Source organism: Dermacentor albipictus, chromosome 7 (genome assembly GCF_038994185.2).
Source record: "Dermacentor albipictus isolate Rhodes 1998 colony chromosome 7, USDA_Dalb.pri_finalv2, whole genome shotgun sequence".
Classification (NCBI taxonomy): domain Eukaryota; kingdom Metazoa; phylum Arthropoda; class Arachnida; order Ixodida; family Ixodidae; genus Dermacentor; species Dermacentor albipictus.
Genome location: NC_091827.1, coordinates 92,626,052 through 92,642,618, shown reverse-complemented (window position 1 = coordinate 92,642,618; position 16,567 = coordinate 92,626,052). Strand labels below are relative to the sequence as shown.

The 16,567-nt window shown below is 46.4% G+C and overlaps 1 protein-coding gene across 8 annotated transcripts in view; it reads left to right on the top strand.

Moving 5' to 3' along the window:
* LOC139048075 (uncharacterized) overlaps positions 1 to 16,567 on the top strand; it is a 47,116-nt gene that overhangs the window by 19,574 nt on the left and 10,975 nt on the right. The window contains exons 4-10 of one of the 8 annotated variants that reach the window (XM_070522474.1): positions 1,556 to 1,644; positions 2,226 to 2,249; positions 4,873 to 5,028; positions 7,049 to 7,230; positions 9,222 to 9,428; positions 10,278 to 10,393; positions 12,386 to 12,500. In XM_070522474.1, the coding sequence (XP_070378575.1) occupies positions 1,581 to 1,644; positions 2,226 to 2,249; positions 4,873 to 5,028; positions 7,049 to 7,230; positions 9,222 to 9,428; positions 10,278 to 10,393; positions 12,386 to 12,500 (864 nt within the window). In that variant the 5' untranslated portion in view covers positions 1,556 to 1,580. Of the gene's footprint in view, positions 1 to 453; positions 1,645 to 2,225; positions 2,250 to 4,872; positions 5,029 to 7,048; positions 7,231 to 9,221; positions 9,429 to 10,277; positions 10,394 to 12,385; positions 12,502 to 16,567 lie in introns of those variants that run through there. The other 7 variants (XM_070522473.1, XM_070522475.1, XM_070522476.1 and 4 more) reach the window with 7 other exon arrangements.

Below are 16,567 nucleotides of genomic sequence, written 5' to 3'. Positions count from 1 at the left end.
ACGATCCACAAAAGGAAGAGCTAGAAATTGAGAGGCAGTGCCATACGTGCTGGTGTAGCTCATCCGAGACCTCATCCTGCTCTTCAGATTGAAGGCAATTTGACGGTGTACAGTTTCTGGTTATGTGAAATTGTGCAGGAGGCATTATTGCATTTAACTGTATTATTAACGCCACAGCTCTCCCACTTGCCTCTCTCACAAGCAATTGAAGCGATGCAACCTGTGTAAAAGAAAATGATCGGAAATTTCTCAATACATATGTATTCTACCCTGTTCTCTTTCCTCATTAACAATAAGGTGCATGTTACAGTTACGTGCAGTACGATGTCACGGCGGACAATGACGAGTTCTTTTTTGCAGTTGTTCTTACGCAGGAATATGGAAAACAGGGTTAACCTGTCGCCAACCACTTTGAATGCTTTCATTAACACCGTGTACTTTCTTTCCTTATAGCCCATCACGCGTAAGTTTACCACTGCAGAGGATCACCACCTCAATATGGCCACACTATGTCGCCAGCCTGGGGCTAATTCTTGGGCCTAGAGTGTCTAGTACGAAGCTTTGCTTTCCATAAATACATAAATGTGCCTGGTTTGGGAATCTACACTGTGGCCACCACTTTGCTGCGGCTGTAATTCTATCATAGAGGCTAATAAACACGGTGCTCGAAGGTAACTGAAAGCGGGAGCATTTATTTACAGTTTGCGGCAATAAGCTCTGAAACAGAGTGAACATGGGAAATTGGAAAATTTCGTCGCTACACTGCCAGTTTTTTTATAGGGAACAGCATTCTTAGCCAACCACAGCCCCTGTGAGTGTATCCATCGGGCCACATTACGCCAGTCTTCAAAAAAATGAAATGCTTTGACATTACCCCGTTGCTAGGTGGTATTAAAGCTGTGACACGCGAGATCCTTAAGCACAAAGGTCTGATGTCCACTGTGCAGTAATTGGTGCAGTAAAGGTGCAGTAATTCCAAAGGGAATTTAGAGATTAGTTCTCAGCATGGGCTTCGGAGATCATGCAACAGCAGCGACCTTTCGCGGGGCACCGCTAGATGGCTTAGCGGGAATAAGGTGGTGGTGGTGGTGAAAACTTTATTGAAAATGCCCGGCGATTTGGGTGGGGTGGGGCCATATGCACCCCAGCCTAGGTGACGGCCTCGAGGGCAAAAACAAAACAGGATCCAGGCTGCGATTCCCCGCTCATACATTACAGGTTTCTGTGGTGGCAATACGGCGTGTCGCTACATTGATTGAGTACTGATCATAGTGCCGTCGGCAATCATCTTGAGATGGGTTCTGCCGGAAATTATTTTTGAGCGAAACCGACGGAACGTTGCCCCTCGAGGCGACCAACCGCGGGGGTAACACGCGCTGGAGTTGAGTAGAGACCACCCGCTGAGAAGACGTCAGGGCCCGCGTCACGGCGCCATTTAGTCATGGTGTCGTTCTGCAGGCGACTACATGAAGTTGTTTCTCTCTGTCTCTGGGTATATGATGATTTTTGAATATATTAGCCCGCTTATGCACTCTTATTCACTCCGCTGCTTCAGCGCCCACAAGTTCACGTTGCTCGCAATGCTGGCTACATGCTTGATCGTCTTCATCACGCTCATCGCAATCCTGTTGGCCTTCACCCTCGGTGAGTCTACAAGCAGAAAAGAGTTGTTGATTCCATTACGCAGAAGACCCTCCTTAATTTACATAAACGGGTACATTTTTAAATTAGGACACCCTGAATGTTTTTGTGCGAGAGTTCGTCAGTCCAATACATGTCAACAGGAAATGTCTTACCCTTCTGTATGATTCAATGATTATATATAACAGTGCAGGAAGTAGGTAAGCTACCAAATGTAATTTAATATCAAATTCTGTAAATATAGTACGTACAAATAACAGTCTACATATAGCAATCTAGCGATAGGGGCAAGGTAACCCGAGTGAGATTATTACTTCCGGCTTTGTCCCTGAAGTGTACAGCACATAAATTTTATTGAGCACAATGATGTGTGTTGGGAATAATTTGATTCGTCAACACTTAGGATTCATCATCTACAGCTGAGTACGTTATACCGCGCGATAGCAGTAAAATGCACTACGCTTACATGAACATTGTGTCACTAAAGCAGAGCAATATTCCCCTAAAGTTCATTGCTAGGAATTGTGCGAATTATGCTTCTTTATCTGCAACATTCGTATATATGTATACATTTTTCCTTTCAGTTGATGCCGAAAGCTTCACCGACGGTAAGCGAATTTTATGTGTAATGTGAGCTTGTTTAAGCAGCCATTCTATTTGGCAAAGCGACAACTGCACACAACGTTTCAACCAAAAGCTTAAGGAAGTTTCGTAAGTTAAAAAAATCACGCATAATTACGTTCGTCCCTAGAGCGCAATTCGAGCACAGTTGTAGGCGTGTTTTCATTTCTCAGTACACTGGCGTGGGCAATCTGTCTCGCGCGGCACGTTGCAAACGGAGCTAAGAGTGGCGCAACTGCCTCGCTAATCGGGAGATCACTAGATATGCACGTGGGTGAAGTATGGCCGCGATTAAGAGTACCGCCGCAGACAGACCTCCACTCATGCAGAGCTTCGGTTCCATACAGACAACGCCCGATACACTGGCGCCATCTCGTAGCCATCGTCTCCATAAAGCGCGTCGTGCACGGCACTACGCTTTTCTTCTGGCCCTTTCGCCATACCCTTCTCCTCCAATTTCCGCCTCGTGGTTATGCTTCACCCTTCTCCGCTTTGCTCCTCGCGCTCGCTTCGATGTCGCCGCGTTTCATCCCCCGTTGCGCTCCGCATTCGCTTTCATCCTTCGCTGTATACGTTCGCTCGGTTACGACTTACAACGCCGACGCCAACGCTCTCCCCAGGACTGGGCACCCAAGAGCTGCGGTCTAAATGTCTTCGCAAACTTTTGTTATTTGCGGCAAAATATGCCCACCTACTCTGCAACTGCTCTGTAAAAACGACATGTGTGCGATGTGATTTGCCGTTCTACAAGACTCTTGAACAGTCTTTAAAAAGGCAGCCTTTATATGTAGAGATGAAGTTTTTATATTGATAAATTGAAAGAACGTACCACACAATGGCGTTTTTCGCCGTGGTTATTAACTTCAACATATTTTCTGTGCTAAAGCAGCTTATATGCGGTGTACATAAGTTCACGTGAGCAAACCTGAAAGAATTTAAAACTGCAAGGTTCGGAATGTATTTATTTTTGCTTTTCTTTTTACATTAGGCGACTCAGATAAGAAACATAGTCGCATATTTTCACCCGGACGGGCATACTCGCTACAAACAATAGAACAGTAATGGGCCGTGGCAATTTAGAACCTGAATTCGTGTTTATCAAGCAACTCGCAAGCAGGAGTAGCTGATAAGAGAAGTTAACTAATAATAGGAAAATCAAACATCAACCCGTTCGTAGCAATTGCTGCAAACTCAAGAGACGGGGCAGGTAATCATGTTAGTGAACTAGTTAGAGGGTAAAGCGACTCCGCAGATACTAGTCCTCATCAACTAAAGTTTTTGTGAATTCGGCCACATGCGAGCTTCCGCGGGCGTCTGGCTCGCAATCGCAGGGCCCCGTGACCTCTTTAAACATTTTGTTGAAACCACTGCACCTAACATTCCATGTGTGATCCAACATTTTTGATGACCTTTTTTTCTAAGCAAGTGACGAATAGGGACATTTACCTTGTCAGCAAACGCAGTGAATAAACTTGTTCTGGAAAACATGGGCCTCTAGAAGATTTATTGTTAATGTTTAACTTACTGAAAGTTTCGCCTGCCGCGTATTATCAATTAAATGTGTCCTTCAAAACAAATGTCAGTTACATCATTTCAGTTTGCGCGTGAACGCATTGCCCATTGAGGAATTCCAGATAACCGAAGACGGGGAGGGCGGTGGCAACGCTGGAAGCCCTATCTTGGGGTGAACAGTTTCACTAGAACGGAGACACAGTTGTAATTGTAGAGACCGACCGAATTCTGCTAAAGTGTTTCTTTAAAGTGTCGGCAATGACACAATCATTAACATACAGTCAATTCTAAAGTAGTTTTTTTTTGGACGCAACACCCTCGCAGCACTACAACTTCTGTAATGAGTTGTGGTAAAGCGTCACAAAATGGGAGTAACAAGCATTGCTAATGTCACCCACGTCTCCAGAAACGTGGTATCCCGCAAAGGGTAATACGTTAGCGGACAAGTATCTAACTGCTCACTGGTTCTTAAGGACACCATGAAGGAATGATACGCCGCAGGCGCAACTTCCAGCAAGTTACCTTAACATGAAATCATTAGAGACGAACGTCTTTGGACCAAGCTTTTTTTTAAACCAAAGGTTTCTTTTTAAAACGTACTTTCTATCTTAAACGTAAAGTAACAGTTCATCTCTGTTAAAATTGAGTTAAAATAATTTTCTGCGGCAAAATAAACATAGATAACCACACAAGCGATGACTGCTACGATAGAAGTGTCATTCAGAGACAAGAAATTCCAATTTCTGTTTTGGTCAGGAAACTCCGAACTCAAAATAACAGGAAAGCAGCTAACGGATATTATGTTCAATGTGTTTCAACGATACACGTTCAAGGGCATGACTGCATGTGACTGTCAACGTATTCTGGCGCTTTAAATCATCCACCATGTTCGAAGAACAATTTACGTCGTTATCCAGAAACAAGTGGCTCATCAACATACCGAGACTGTTTTTAGTATTTACTTTGCGCCTTCTGTGACATCGCACCCACAAGCTTGAGCTGCATGCCTCACTTGAGATCCATTGCACTCTTCACTTAAGCACTTCACTAACACTGTACTGATGTCACATCAAATTCTTTACCATGACCTTCGTCAAGGTAATGATGGAAACAGCAGTACCGAAGGTGCTGGCAGTACTACAAGAGGCAGCGGCGATCCTGCTACAACACTGAGCGTGCCTCCAGAGCTTGTGATCCCAACGATAGCGCAGATGCCTGCCACGGCTGCGACTTCTCCCACGGCTCCAACTTCGCGTAAGCCTACTATAATGTGCAGTCTGTCTGCTCACCTGCAGATTGACAGTCAATATGGATGGCCTCTGGTCACTTTGCTGAGAGAAATATATATTTTTTTCATAGGCTCAGCTGACTACGAAAGACTGACGGCATCGTTTTTTGCGATTTGAAATTTTTGCTCCATGACCCATCAGGAGAATTGGCGCCCCTTCTACGTTAAAAAAGTCACTGAAAACATATTTCATAACTTTACAAGATATGCATTAGCCTAAAGCAGATATTTTGTTTTTATAAGCTAAGAGTCTTTTGTAGTCGTTTTAAGGGGACAATGGTGGCCAACCGTGTTTTGGATATATGCACTAATACATTTTCACTGCTAGCCTGCAATTTTGTATACTTCCACGGTCACTTTGGCGTCCTGCATGTCGTTTTTCAATTTTTGTTTTTTTTTCTGCTTGCTCCTAATTTGCTTTCGTTATTTATGCATAGAGAAGCCTCACATTGGGGCTCTCCTTTATTTATATTGTTCTTGTATTCAGTGTTTCTTTAATTTAAGCAAACGCGAAAACTGAAATGCCAAAGTCATGCCGCTGCACTGACAAATCTGGACTTACAGCACATGGAGCGTCATAGCCGGCACAGCTCATCAGGGTCGTGAACGTGGTGAAAACTACTGAGCCAATCGAAAGCCGGTTGTTCTCAATATTTCTTTAGTCAGACATCATCATATATAATTACAGCCATTTTTTCTTGCAGTAATGTAGTGATGTATCAGTATGAAAAAAATGATCAAGCGTTACGGTTTCAGTTGTTACTAGTGCTCCTGACAAGCGGAATTCTTAAGTGAAATTAGTATGACTATTTGAGCAATATTACTTGAAATCTCTAATCGAATAAGCATACTTCTTCCTTTATAGAAGTGGCTAGTAAAATAACGTATGTGCGCACTTGCTAGGAAGAACTTATTCGTACCCTTCAATTATTACCTCACCTAAAGTCGTTCATCTCTGAAAGGGCCGACAAATCGGGAGCTACTGAATCCGAAGAAGGAAATATGTCCTGGAAAATAATGACAACGTCAATAAAAGAACGAAGAAACAAGCGAAACAATTGTAAGGATCCCAGAAAAACGCCGTGTGATCACCGCCCGTATTCAGAAAGAAATGTCACATTTTGTGCGAAAGGAGAAGCACAGAGCTAGCAAATTGTTAGACTCATACACGAAGTAAGGATAGTAGATGTATCAACACTTATAAATTCGTGAACGTTCCCTTACTGACTAAACTAACAAGCATGGTGCCACGCGCGAAATCGTAAATAATCGCTGAGCTGACTCTGTGACCACAGACAGTCGCTGTCTAAACGCTGACGTGAGGAAGAGCGGTCGCAGTGATCCAGCGGAGCAAGCGCGAACTAAGCGTCGAGAACACAGCGCACACGAAGCCATCAGCCCTCGGCACACTTAGGCTCTGTACTGACCGCAGATCGATTTTCAAGATGTGATCCACATGGCTGTGCTCAGCCACGCCATTCGCAGCCGCCGCCGGAGTAAAACACCCCCACCCCTCACCCCCTTCTGCCGCTTTGCGCGCGATGGGAGACTGCGTGCTTCCTCCCCGCCTTCCTACTTTGTACGCGGAAGATCGAGACACCACCCTTTCTGAACACGTTTGCACGCTTTCACTCGCACCCACAGCGTCCACCTCACTGCCGCGGTGCTATCGCACATGGACTTTCACGGTACATCACGGCGATGTCGACACCGTTATTCCGACGTCCACGCCGTCTTGTCCATCTCTATCAATCTCGATCGAAAATGTGCCGCGTAAGACCAGTAATACTCGAATAGATAACTTCCGCCGAATCCATGACTAGACGCACTCATATATTTTTTGGGGCTTAACATGATCATCAAATTGACTTGGAAACAGTAGCACTTTCTGGTATTGACGTACATTGCGAGTCAAACACCCAGACTTGGACTCATTGTTACACCATTTCGCGATAGCATCTTTGCATTCGCGGTCACCATTCGCAGCGGTCACCACCCGACGAAGCGGCTTGATCTTCTGCGTAGTCGGCGATTCCCTCACTACCCCGGAGTTGTTTCATCGGCAGCTCTGTGACTACATTGTCTACGCTGACATGGTGGCTACATCCCCCTACGCGGACGGATTCGCACCCCTTCACGGACCCAGCTCCTGGGATGTCTTCACACGAGTCAGTAAAATCTTCAGTTTCGTTATTAACGTCTGATATCAATAAGGGTATCCCAATGCGCAGCTTCGTTTACAAGGAAAACACTAGACGCGGTACATTATGACACGCTCTTTAAATTTCATTCAGTATATTTCGTCAGTTCCAACTGCAAAATACAAGAAAGCCATATTTGAAAGTAACCTTTTTAGACAACCTCGTTTAAGACAGGCGTTAGAAAGAAAAGCAGGGAAAGAGGGAATTCTATTGAGGCTATTCTTTACGCCTTTCTCAGTGCTGCACTCCGTGAAGGACTTCGACGTCAACATCTGCAAATGCACTGAATGGATCTCGCGGTTGTCTAGTGGCAGTAAAGTTAACGAGCCACTGAAGTTTTGCTATAGGAAAGGGAATAAACAAGGTGTCTGGCAGCTTGTCTTTCGAGGGAAATGCTTGCTTAACGTATACGGAGCCGTGATGCTTATACGTAGTTCAGCCTTAACGGTGTGCTCTAGTGCGCTCTCAATCGCATAAGTGCTGCAGGACCGCATTTATTTGCTTAAAATTCCGTCATGGGCAATCTATTACTACGTTTAAACTAACGTAAAATGTGCGGATATGGTTTTCTTGCCCGAACAGGCCGCACTTCTGTTAAACAGGTTCTTTGCCACTTTGATGACGCGAAAGGGCAGAGTCCCTGCTACACATTTACGCTTACCTACGTAGGGGCATGTATGCAGCACGAAAACCATTTTTGGGAGATGTCTTTAGCTAGGAAAAGTGATTGGCAGCTAATGACGAACACCGGCCCTAAAGTTCACGCTTACTGTACTCTAGTGAGCAGTATACTAGTGTCGCGAAGCACGTACGCCGCAGGTCTCTCCTGTTCTTTTTGTGGCTGTTGAGTCTTCCTTGATGCGGGGGAGCCGGATAGAGAGTGGTGTCCGAGACGTGGAACCACGGAAGTGAACAGCGCGAGCGACTAGAGCCTTTGCGTGGGATTGACCACGACGGCGCCTCGGCAATGGGCCCTTATCCAGCCAACGCAGTCGTACCGAACGGACACTTCGTGTGCGCGCTGTCCGAGCAATTGTTCAGCACACGGCCGACCTTGAGGGGACCCAAAAATGGGTGGGGATGAGTGTGTGTACGTGTCGCGGTCGGTACACGTTCGGCTCTACTGTCCATCACTCGCGATTAGTTTTGAAAACACCTCTTCCCCCCCCCCCCCCCAAATGGTGTTTTCTAGGCTATGTCTCGTCGCTTAAACACTGGCCACTGTTCAATTCGAGTCGGCTTGCCTGATTGCTCTGAGTAGACGATTGGGAGAAAGTCCCGTGTCTCTCATTGGTCTGCGTGTCACTTGGATGCTACGAAAACTAAGTTAAGCAGGTTTGAGTAGGTTTGCGGTAAGCAGGGAGACAGCACCCCACGGCGCCACTTCACCACGGATGATGTGGCCACTCTGGCAGGCCGCCTACGAATGGTATCCCATCCTTTTGTGTGTAAGATGCCGTACAGTGTGACTTTAAATTAATATTGAATTAAAAATTCGGCAGTGACACGTAAGACTGCTTACGTGAGAAAATGCGAAAGCACCACACAGTTTGTAGACCTCAGAGCGTCATGAACGCGCTCATTCTATACACTTATGATGGGGCGCCATCTCCTCCCCTTTCGCTGTGCCATCACGTGCCCCCTGGCGCACCCAGCAGGCCACACTTTTTGTACGGTAAACGAGAAGTCTCGAACCGACGCGCTCCGTTATTGTTCCGCAGAGGGCTTACGCTCAACGTCCGCTATAGCAAAATTGTATGTGTTCATTTATTCTATATTTTTGGGAGTGGTACTGCCGATAATTTTAGGCCACTTTACAGCCACGTTACACATAGCATGTTTCAAAACATCGCAAAGCTTTTAAATCACTTTTCCTTAGCCATTTGATCACACCTGGCCCTTGGGCCACCAAAAACAATGCCCGAATCAATCTTCTGCTTACACATTCTCGCACGCAGGGTGCTTTGGCAAGCACGGTAGCGACCGCTGGCGTTAGCTTCTCGGTCAACGGTCTGGGACAGCCGGAGAGCACGTTGAGCGCCCTCCCAAACATGGACAGACATCTAGCGGATCTTGTGCGCAGCGCCAACCTGTCAGCCATGGGCGTGCTCAACTTTCCGCGTTACACACGCATCAACACCTACAGCCTTGTGCCGGCGTATAAGGCAACTGTTTTCAATATAGTTTGTTCTTACGGTGTGTAACTATAACGCAACCACTAATATTTGCAACAGTCTAACCACTAAAATTAAAGGACATTTATATAAAACCCATCAAACTTACGCTTATGATGTTCGTCAGATCAAGCAGGGGCTTCAAATAGATAAATAAAGCCGTATTATTAAAGAACATTAGATTCTGTCATTAGATGCTGATGTTAAACGCGGATGCACCTATGGTAAGGACATAAACCCACAGAAACAGCTATGCTCCGGCATACTTCAGATCAGAAGCATTCAAATCATTCAAGAGATATAATTATCAATGCTCGCACGTCATAACTCAACAATCACAAAATGTACTACCTACGGTGGTAATCTAATTTCTGACTTTAAAGACAGCAGGCACACAGCCACAACTTTCTGGCGCATTCACCACACCTCCGGAAACAACTTCGAAACACTCCACATATCCTCCCGAGATTCATTCTGCATCTCTCTGAACACAGGCAACGTTCGAAGTTTCCGCCCAAAGAACATGCGTCTCTTCAGAAGAAATTCTTTTCGTGGTTGTACTGAAGGTAGCGTCCTTATCTTGGTTAATGATCCCGTGCTTTCTGGTAGTTAGAATGCATAGGCACCACATTTACGAGCGCTGAAATAAATTAATAGCACTTTTAAGGAAAAGTCAATGCTATAATGCTGTTAGTGTAATTTTATTGGAATAGCATTTCTTTTTTTGCATTTGCCTACGCTATGCGCCATTAAAAGGGAACTCACTGCTATTATTAGTGCCTCGTGTACTTAAATAAGAAATTTGTATTGCAAGGCTGGCGACATTTTTTACCGGCACAGGCTATGACGGATGTATTGAGAGCAGAGCGTCGCGTCAAGCCCATGACATTCATAGGTGCGTGGCTGTACGAACCGGTGGCGTCAGCGCATTTCGCAGTTGAGGTGGAATCGATACCGTGAGTACATTTACTTATAAAACGGTTTGGCAGCTTCTTCTTTAAGTGATCCTTCCGTCGATATAATGGGGCACTAAATCTACGAACTTAACCTATCTTTCGGATAGCATGACATAGTACGGCGCAAAGCGTTAACTTCTACAAAGTACCTTTGAGCTATATATGGCGATTCGAGGAGCACTTTCAGGGAGTTACAGGGGTCGCAGTTAGGCATACACGTAGCTAATGCTATGTTAGATGTGGTCACGTAAAGTTTACTTCACAAAGGAAAATTTATCTTTGGAAGCACAGCATCCAAATAGTAGATCGACGCATTATATCATTGTGAACTGCAGCCATCACTGTCCTTCGATGACGAAACTAGCCATAGAGGCCGACTGCCACTAGAAACCGTACTGGACCTCTGCTAAGTAAACAACACTTCGCCACAGTGATATTACCTGTGCTCAATTCACCATGCTGAAGCTACGTCTACGTTATGGGAGAGGGACACAGCACATGGTTCCACGTAAATTTGGACGAACTGGGGTTAATATGGATAAGCTGTAGATAGAAGCACAGAAGTATTTTAGCACTCGACCCTCATTTCGATACTGCCTAAGTAACCGGCAGTTACTTTGTGGCTTCACGCTCAACAAAAACACTGTATTCAATGATGCACCGTAGAGGTATTAGAGACTTTTAGCTTGTACGCTATTCCGGTAAACGGGAGCGGTTTGGGCGGATTACTGGATGGTCGGGGCGTAAACGTGAGCGGTGAAGCCGCCTGGTGTTGTAGAGCTCAACCAGACAAACGCACAGCTAAAACTGCAGTAACTCACCATATCCTGCTTCGCCACTCGTGGAAATTTTTGGCAGCGGCGTAATTGTGAACACGATTACGCCACTGTCAAAAATTTTCGCCAGCAGCTAAGCAGATTATAGTAATTAGCTCTGTGTTTGTGTAGTTGAGCTTTGCGCCACCAGCTGGCGCCACCCATCTGGCCGCTCACCTTGACGGCCCCGCTAAACCGGAAAACCGCCCGCGCTTGCCCGAATACCGGACACGCTAAAGGTCTCTATTAACTCACAGTGCTGAGCGTCAACCGTAAGGCCTCACACAACAAAATATTTGTTGCTCATTGCAAGCGAATCTATTCTATACAAATAAATGTGCTTTCAAGCGCAAAATAGAAGTCAGAACAATATCCATAGCAGTAAATTGCGTCCGGACGTTCTCTCGATAAGGGGAGAAGCAGCTGTGCAGCACCTGTGGAGGCCTGTCAGGTGGAAACTGTTGCCTTTCATTTCTGCAGCTCCTGCCGAGATGCCTCCAAATTTCAGCGCGATGAAATCTGCTTCGGCGAATATCACAGTAGCAGTTGAGCCACATGTTTTAAGCGGACGAAAAGCCATAGAATATACACTTATGGCAAGGCCCCCTACACAACGCCGAGGCCAAAATTGCCTCGTAGCTTAGTTCTGATGCCGTAATTAAAAGAAATTCAGGGGCACGAAGATACTTGGTTCCTACGTGATAAGGATTGTTCTTGCGCCGGCTTTTTTTTTAATTTCTGCTCAGTATTTGACAATTTCCTCATCAATAGCCAAACTTGACGGTTTCTCGAAGTGGTGCTGCAGTAAAACCATGTAGTGCCCCACTTTTATTACCCTGTATCTTTACTAAAGGTGCTAGTACAGCGACAAGCAGGTTCTGCCCACAAGTTTGACGAAATATCATCTCTGTGTCAATGGCACGGTTAATCAAATGCATACGTATGAGAAAAATATACATGTATTTGCATTTGCGCTTAGTGTGCGACGCCATTAAGACCACCCGGTCGCTGGGTAACAGTTGTCCATTAAGAATGCTACGAAGCCTTTTATGGCATAAATATTAATGAATGTACACTTTCCTAGAAATATGCTAGTTGCTGGAAAAATTATATGTTAAGATAACAGTTCCACTCTTTCAGAGCACCAATTTCTTGGATTTTCTTCCTTCTTACGCAGACATCTGAATGTCATCATCCTGCAGACCCACATATCCAAGCTATACTATGCGGGTGACCTATGCTCTACTCGACCGATATGCAGGAAGGGTCAAACTTACCTACTTCCAAGCTTCGTGAGTAGATGATCCAAATAATTTTTTATCTCTATCTAATCGGTGGCATTCGGTTTCTGATAAGACTCAAGTTCCCATAAAATTATGGATAGCTAAAATATGATCAGAACTATTTTTAGGAACAGCTCATGCCATGATCACTAGTACCTACATTTGACTTTAGCAGTGCATTACAGTGCTGCCACTGGAAGAGTGATAACATCGCATATTCTCGCGAGTATCGTCCAAAATGGCGTTTATCAAATGTGTCTAATAAACGGGGCCAAGCGGGGCTTTGCGATTGTTGTGTTCTATAATCTTGAACACTCCGCGATCGCGCCCTTTCTCAACAGTACCACCCAGGAGACAGCGCTGGAAGTGGCAATGATTATTGCAATCATGCCTATTGTCTGTGGGTATATGAACTGAGCTCGAGTCGACTGAACTGTGGAGATGCTGTACATAGATTAGCGCATCTAGCGGCAAATACAGCATCGAAAATACAAACTGACTCGACGCTTAGAGCAGCACGCAGGCGAAAGTACCCTGCGAAGTGTCTCAAATAAAATCGAAGAGACAGGTATATTGAAAGCAAATTTATATTCATGGATCAATTCCTTCATTTATGACTGATTCTACACAACTTCCTGTTTGCAGCATTTACCTTCCATATTTATATGCATTTTGTAGTGCGACTTAGTAAACATGGATTTTTCATTCTATCCTTTGAACCTTGGACGATTTTCTCTTGCACAACGCTACATACCATCTTTTCCAGTGAGAAAACACTACAGGCACCAACAAAAGAGTAACATAAGCGGGGGAAAGAATTGTCGTCTCGCGACACTCTGGGACCACAGTTTGTAGCGATCCACTTCCTAAAGCGCCTCCATTATTTCTGAAATTCGATGCCGCTGCCGCGTAGCTCCCATTTCCACTATTTGTAGTGGTCACAAATAAAGCACAATGTACAATGAAGTGCTGCCTCCCCCCTCCCCGCACTCTTTTTGCTGTTACAAAATGCAGTCCATGGTTCCCACACACTGGCTCCCTCCATGAGCATGCCGTTACTAATATAGATATTGTTGATTTTGCTGCACTTTCTGAACCAGTTCTCGAGAGAACCGTACGCAGTGCCAGACGAGTTCACGTCGTGAAAGTTTAGCGCGGCAGCTGCACGCCACGTGTCTCTGGCGTTGAACTTACGTGAACGTAAGGATATCCATACATCAATGCGTCGCGCGCGCCCGTACCCACACACTGGGCTTCTTCGATTTTCCACTTCTGGCTACCCGCGTGCTGCCAGAGCCAGCCAGAGCGTCTTCGTTTTTCTCGGGTTGCTCCGCCCACCGCGCTACGCACTGCCGCCGGGCGTTCGTTTTGCTCGCGCTGGACGGTTCTGGCTACCCCCGGGCTGCCAGAACCTGCCAGGACGATTTTGGTCTGGCTGCTCTCTGGAAGTTCTCTGGCTAGCAGACGACTTAAAGAGGCGATGGGCGCTCGCCGCCATCTTTACGGGGACTTCACGGATTGCAACGCGGGCGCTTGAGGACATCAATTTCCCTCGCTCAGCCAACTGCCTGCGGTCATCTTCGGATTTGCTTACTTCTAGCGTTGTCTTTTAGGTGCCAACGCTCCGTTCCGTATGGTGAAGCGGTGTGATACGAGCCGTGGTGAACCGTTTGAAACTTTTGTGTGTGTGTATATATGTGTGTGTCCCCCGATTGCTTCTTCGCGGTGGTGAACAGCGCGCCGCGCTCTCATGCGTGCATGTTATCTGCATCGTGTTCCACGCAAGCTGTAGACGCTCATTCAGACATTGCGGTACATCTTGATTTCGTCTTTCTCTCGTGGCATTCCTTTTCACATATTACGCGTATGTATATCTCTCCTTTCTCTGCAGTTTGCGAAGCCTTTGCAGTTAGCCCGTGTTCGCTCCGTCACTCCGTCGTATGCTTAGGTGGCAGCTCGAAACCGATATGTGTTCGAACTGCAGGCCGTTGATCTAAGAATACACTGATTGCACTCGGTACATTTAGACACACGTACATTGGCTTATTGCTCTCATGATTGCGGCCAATGTTGTTTTTCGTGTGAAACGTTTCGCTGGTCACAGGCGACGTGCATTTTCACGCGCCAGCCGCGTTCCCAGCTCCTTAAATGAGAAGCACCACCAGCCACAACAAACTTTCTGAAATAGAAGCCCACGCAGGTCGGCACGAAATTTTATGCGTATGAAACGTACCCGATATCCTGCTTTTTCATGCCTTGTGATGATACAGCGCCAACTCAGCAATGTCGCCGGTGGGCGACGTGATCGCTGCGAACAGGGATCTTCCAGCTATCGCTTTCGAGTATACAATCACGATTTCGCGTTTTGTCATCCGCTGCGTCGGAGGCCATCTGTTGCGCAGCGCAAGGCGAGGTTGGCCCAGTACGCGTCCTGCGACGAGTCGCGCGAAATCGCGCGAAAGTTATCGTGTTCCTGGGTGCAACTATATATGTTCAAGCTGGCATCGCATAAATGGGCCGACTACGCCGAGCGCACGTCGGCCTCGACGGGCGCTGCCATGCTGGTAGCATGATTACATGGCCAGCTGTACCGGCGTTGGATTTTGCAAACTTCGGGCAGGTTCGCGTTGTCTTGGGATCCCAGCCCACGTGACATCCTGTCAGGACCGGAACTAGCTGGCTGCTGTCTGGCTCCCAGCGGACTGCCAGAACTGCGAAAATCGAAGAGGCCCCCTTTTGTGAACAACGTGCTTAGCGCTACCTGGAGAGGCTTCAAATTACTAAACCGTACAGTTAATGCGCGGCCCGAGTTACTGCGTGGCGCTAGAAGCTGACGAAAAAAATAGAACGCAACGTTTAATTTTCCATTTTCTATACGGCAAGGTCACGATACTGGTCGCGATAGATCAACATGCAACACTTTCAAGCAGATACTGTCCCCTACAGAACAACACGCAGCAGTTTCCCACATGCTATAACTCAAAAGAGCAACCACAACACACCAATGCACAGCACATACACAAACACTTCTTGGGCTGCGTACTATCGTGAGCAATATGAGCAGGAACACGCGAGCGCGTGGGAAATAGCCTCGAAACCGACGTGGGGCGATGCGTTGCGGCCGCTGTAGGAAACAAAGTGGAAAGGGCGCCGCGGTTCCGCCAACTGTCGGCACTCCCGCCTCACTAGCGTTACTGCGTAATGGCAGCTGATTGCGTGTCACCGGGCGCTAGCGATGATAAGGCGGTTATGTCATGCAGAGCGTGGACCGTGCTGTCTGTAGTTGAGCGCAAAATATCTCTAGCTCTCTTTTTATCATACTTGCGGAACGTATCGCAATGATACCGGCGTGATACTGTGACGCCTGTAATAGCGCTCGCACGCAGGAAAAAGCAGGGTTGTTTGTTATGCGTGTTTTTCTATTTCTCGGTTATTGTGAACAAAGAAAAGTTGTACGCAGCAGTGAATTTAAAGGTTTTATTAGACGATTGCTTAATGGTAACAAAATTTTCATCCACACAAAAAGTATCCCAATACATCAGTGTTACAGCTTGACTTTTCCTTGCAGGCTTCATGCGTTAATAACGGGTCATGGCTCCGCCTGCTTGAATGACGGCCTCCATTCTTTTTGGCAGAGACACGTAGAGAGCCTCGATGAAGGCTTTGTCATCTTGAAGATGTTTCCACTCGCGCTTTATGGCTTCCCATAGTTCATCACTGGTCGTCGAGTCCAAGGAGAGTCTTGAAAGGTTAGCCTTCATACGTGCCCAAACATGTTCTATGATGTTCATGTCTGCAGCCTTCGCACACCACTCCAAGCTCCTTACCCCTAGTTCGCCTAAAAGACGTGCCACGACCTTTGCTGTGTGAACGGGAGACAAGTCCTGCTGGAGTAGATAATACCCATCCGGGTGTGGACCATTCAGTGCATAGGGGATCATCTCGTGCTCCAGCAATGTGCAATATGCAGAACTTGTAAATCTCCCAGGGATTCTTACAATGGGACTTAGGCCATCCCGCGAAATAGCCGCCCACACGTTTACTGACGTGCGTCCACTTGCGGCCACCTGCTTGAC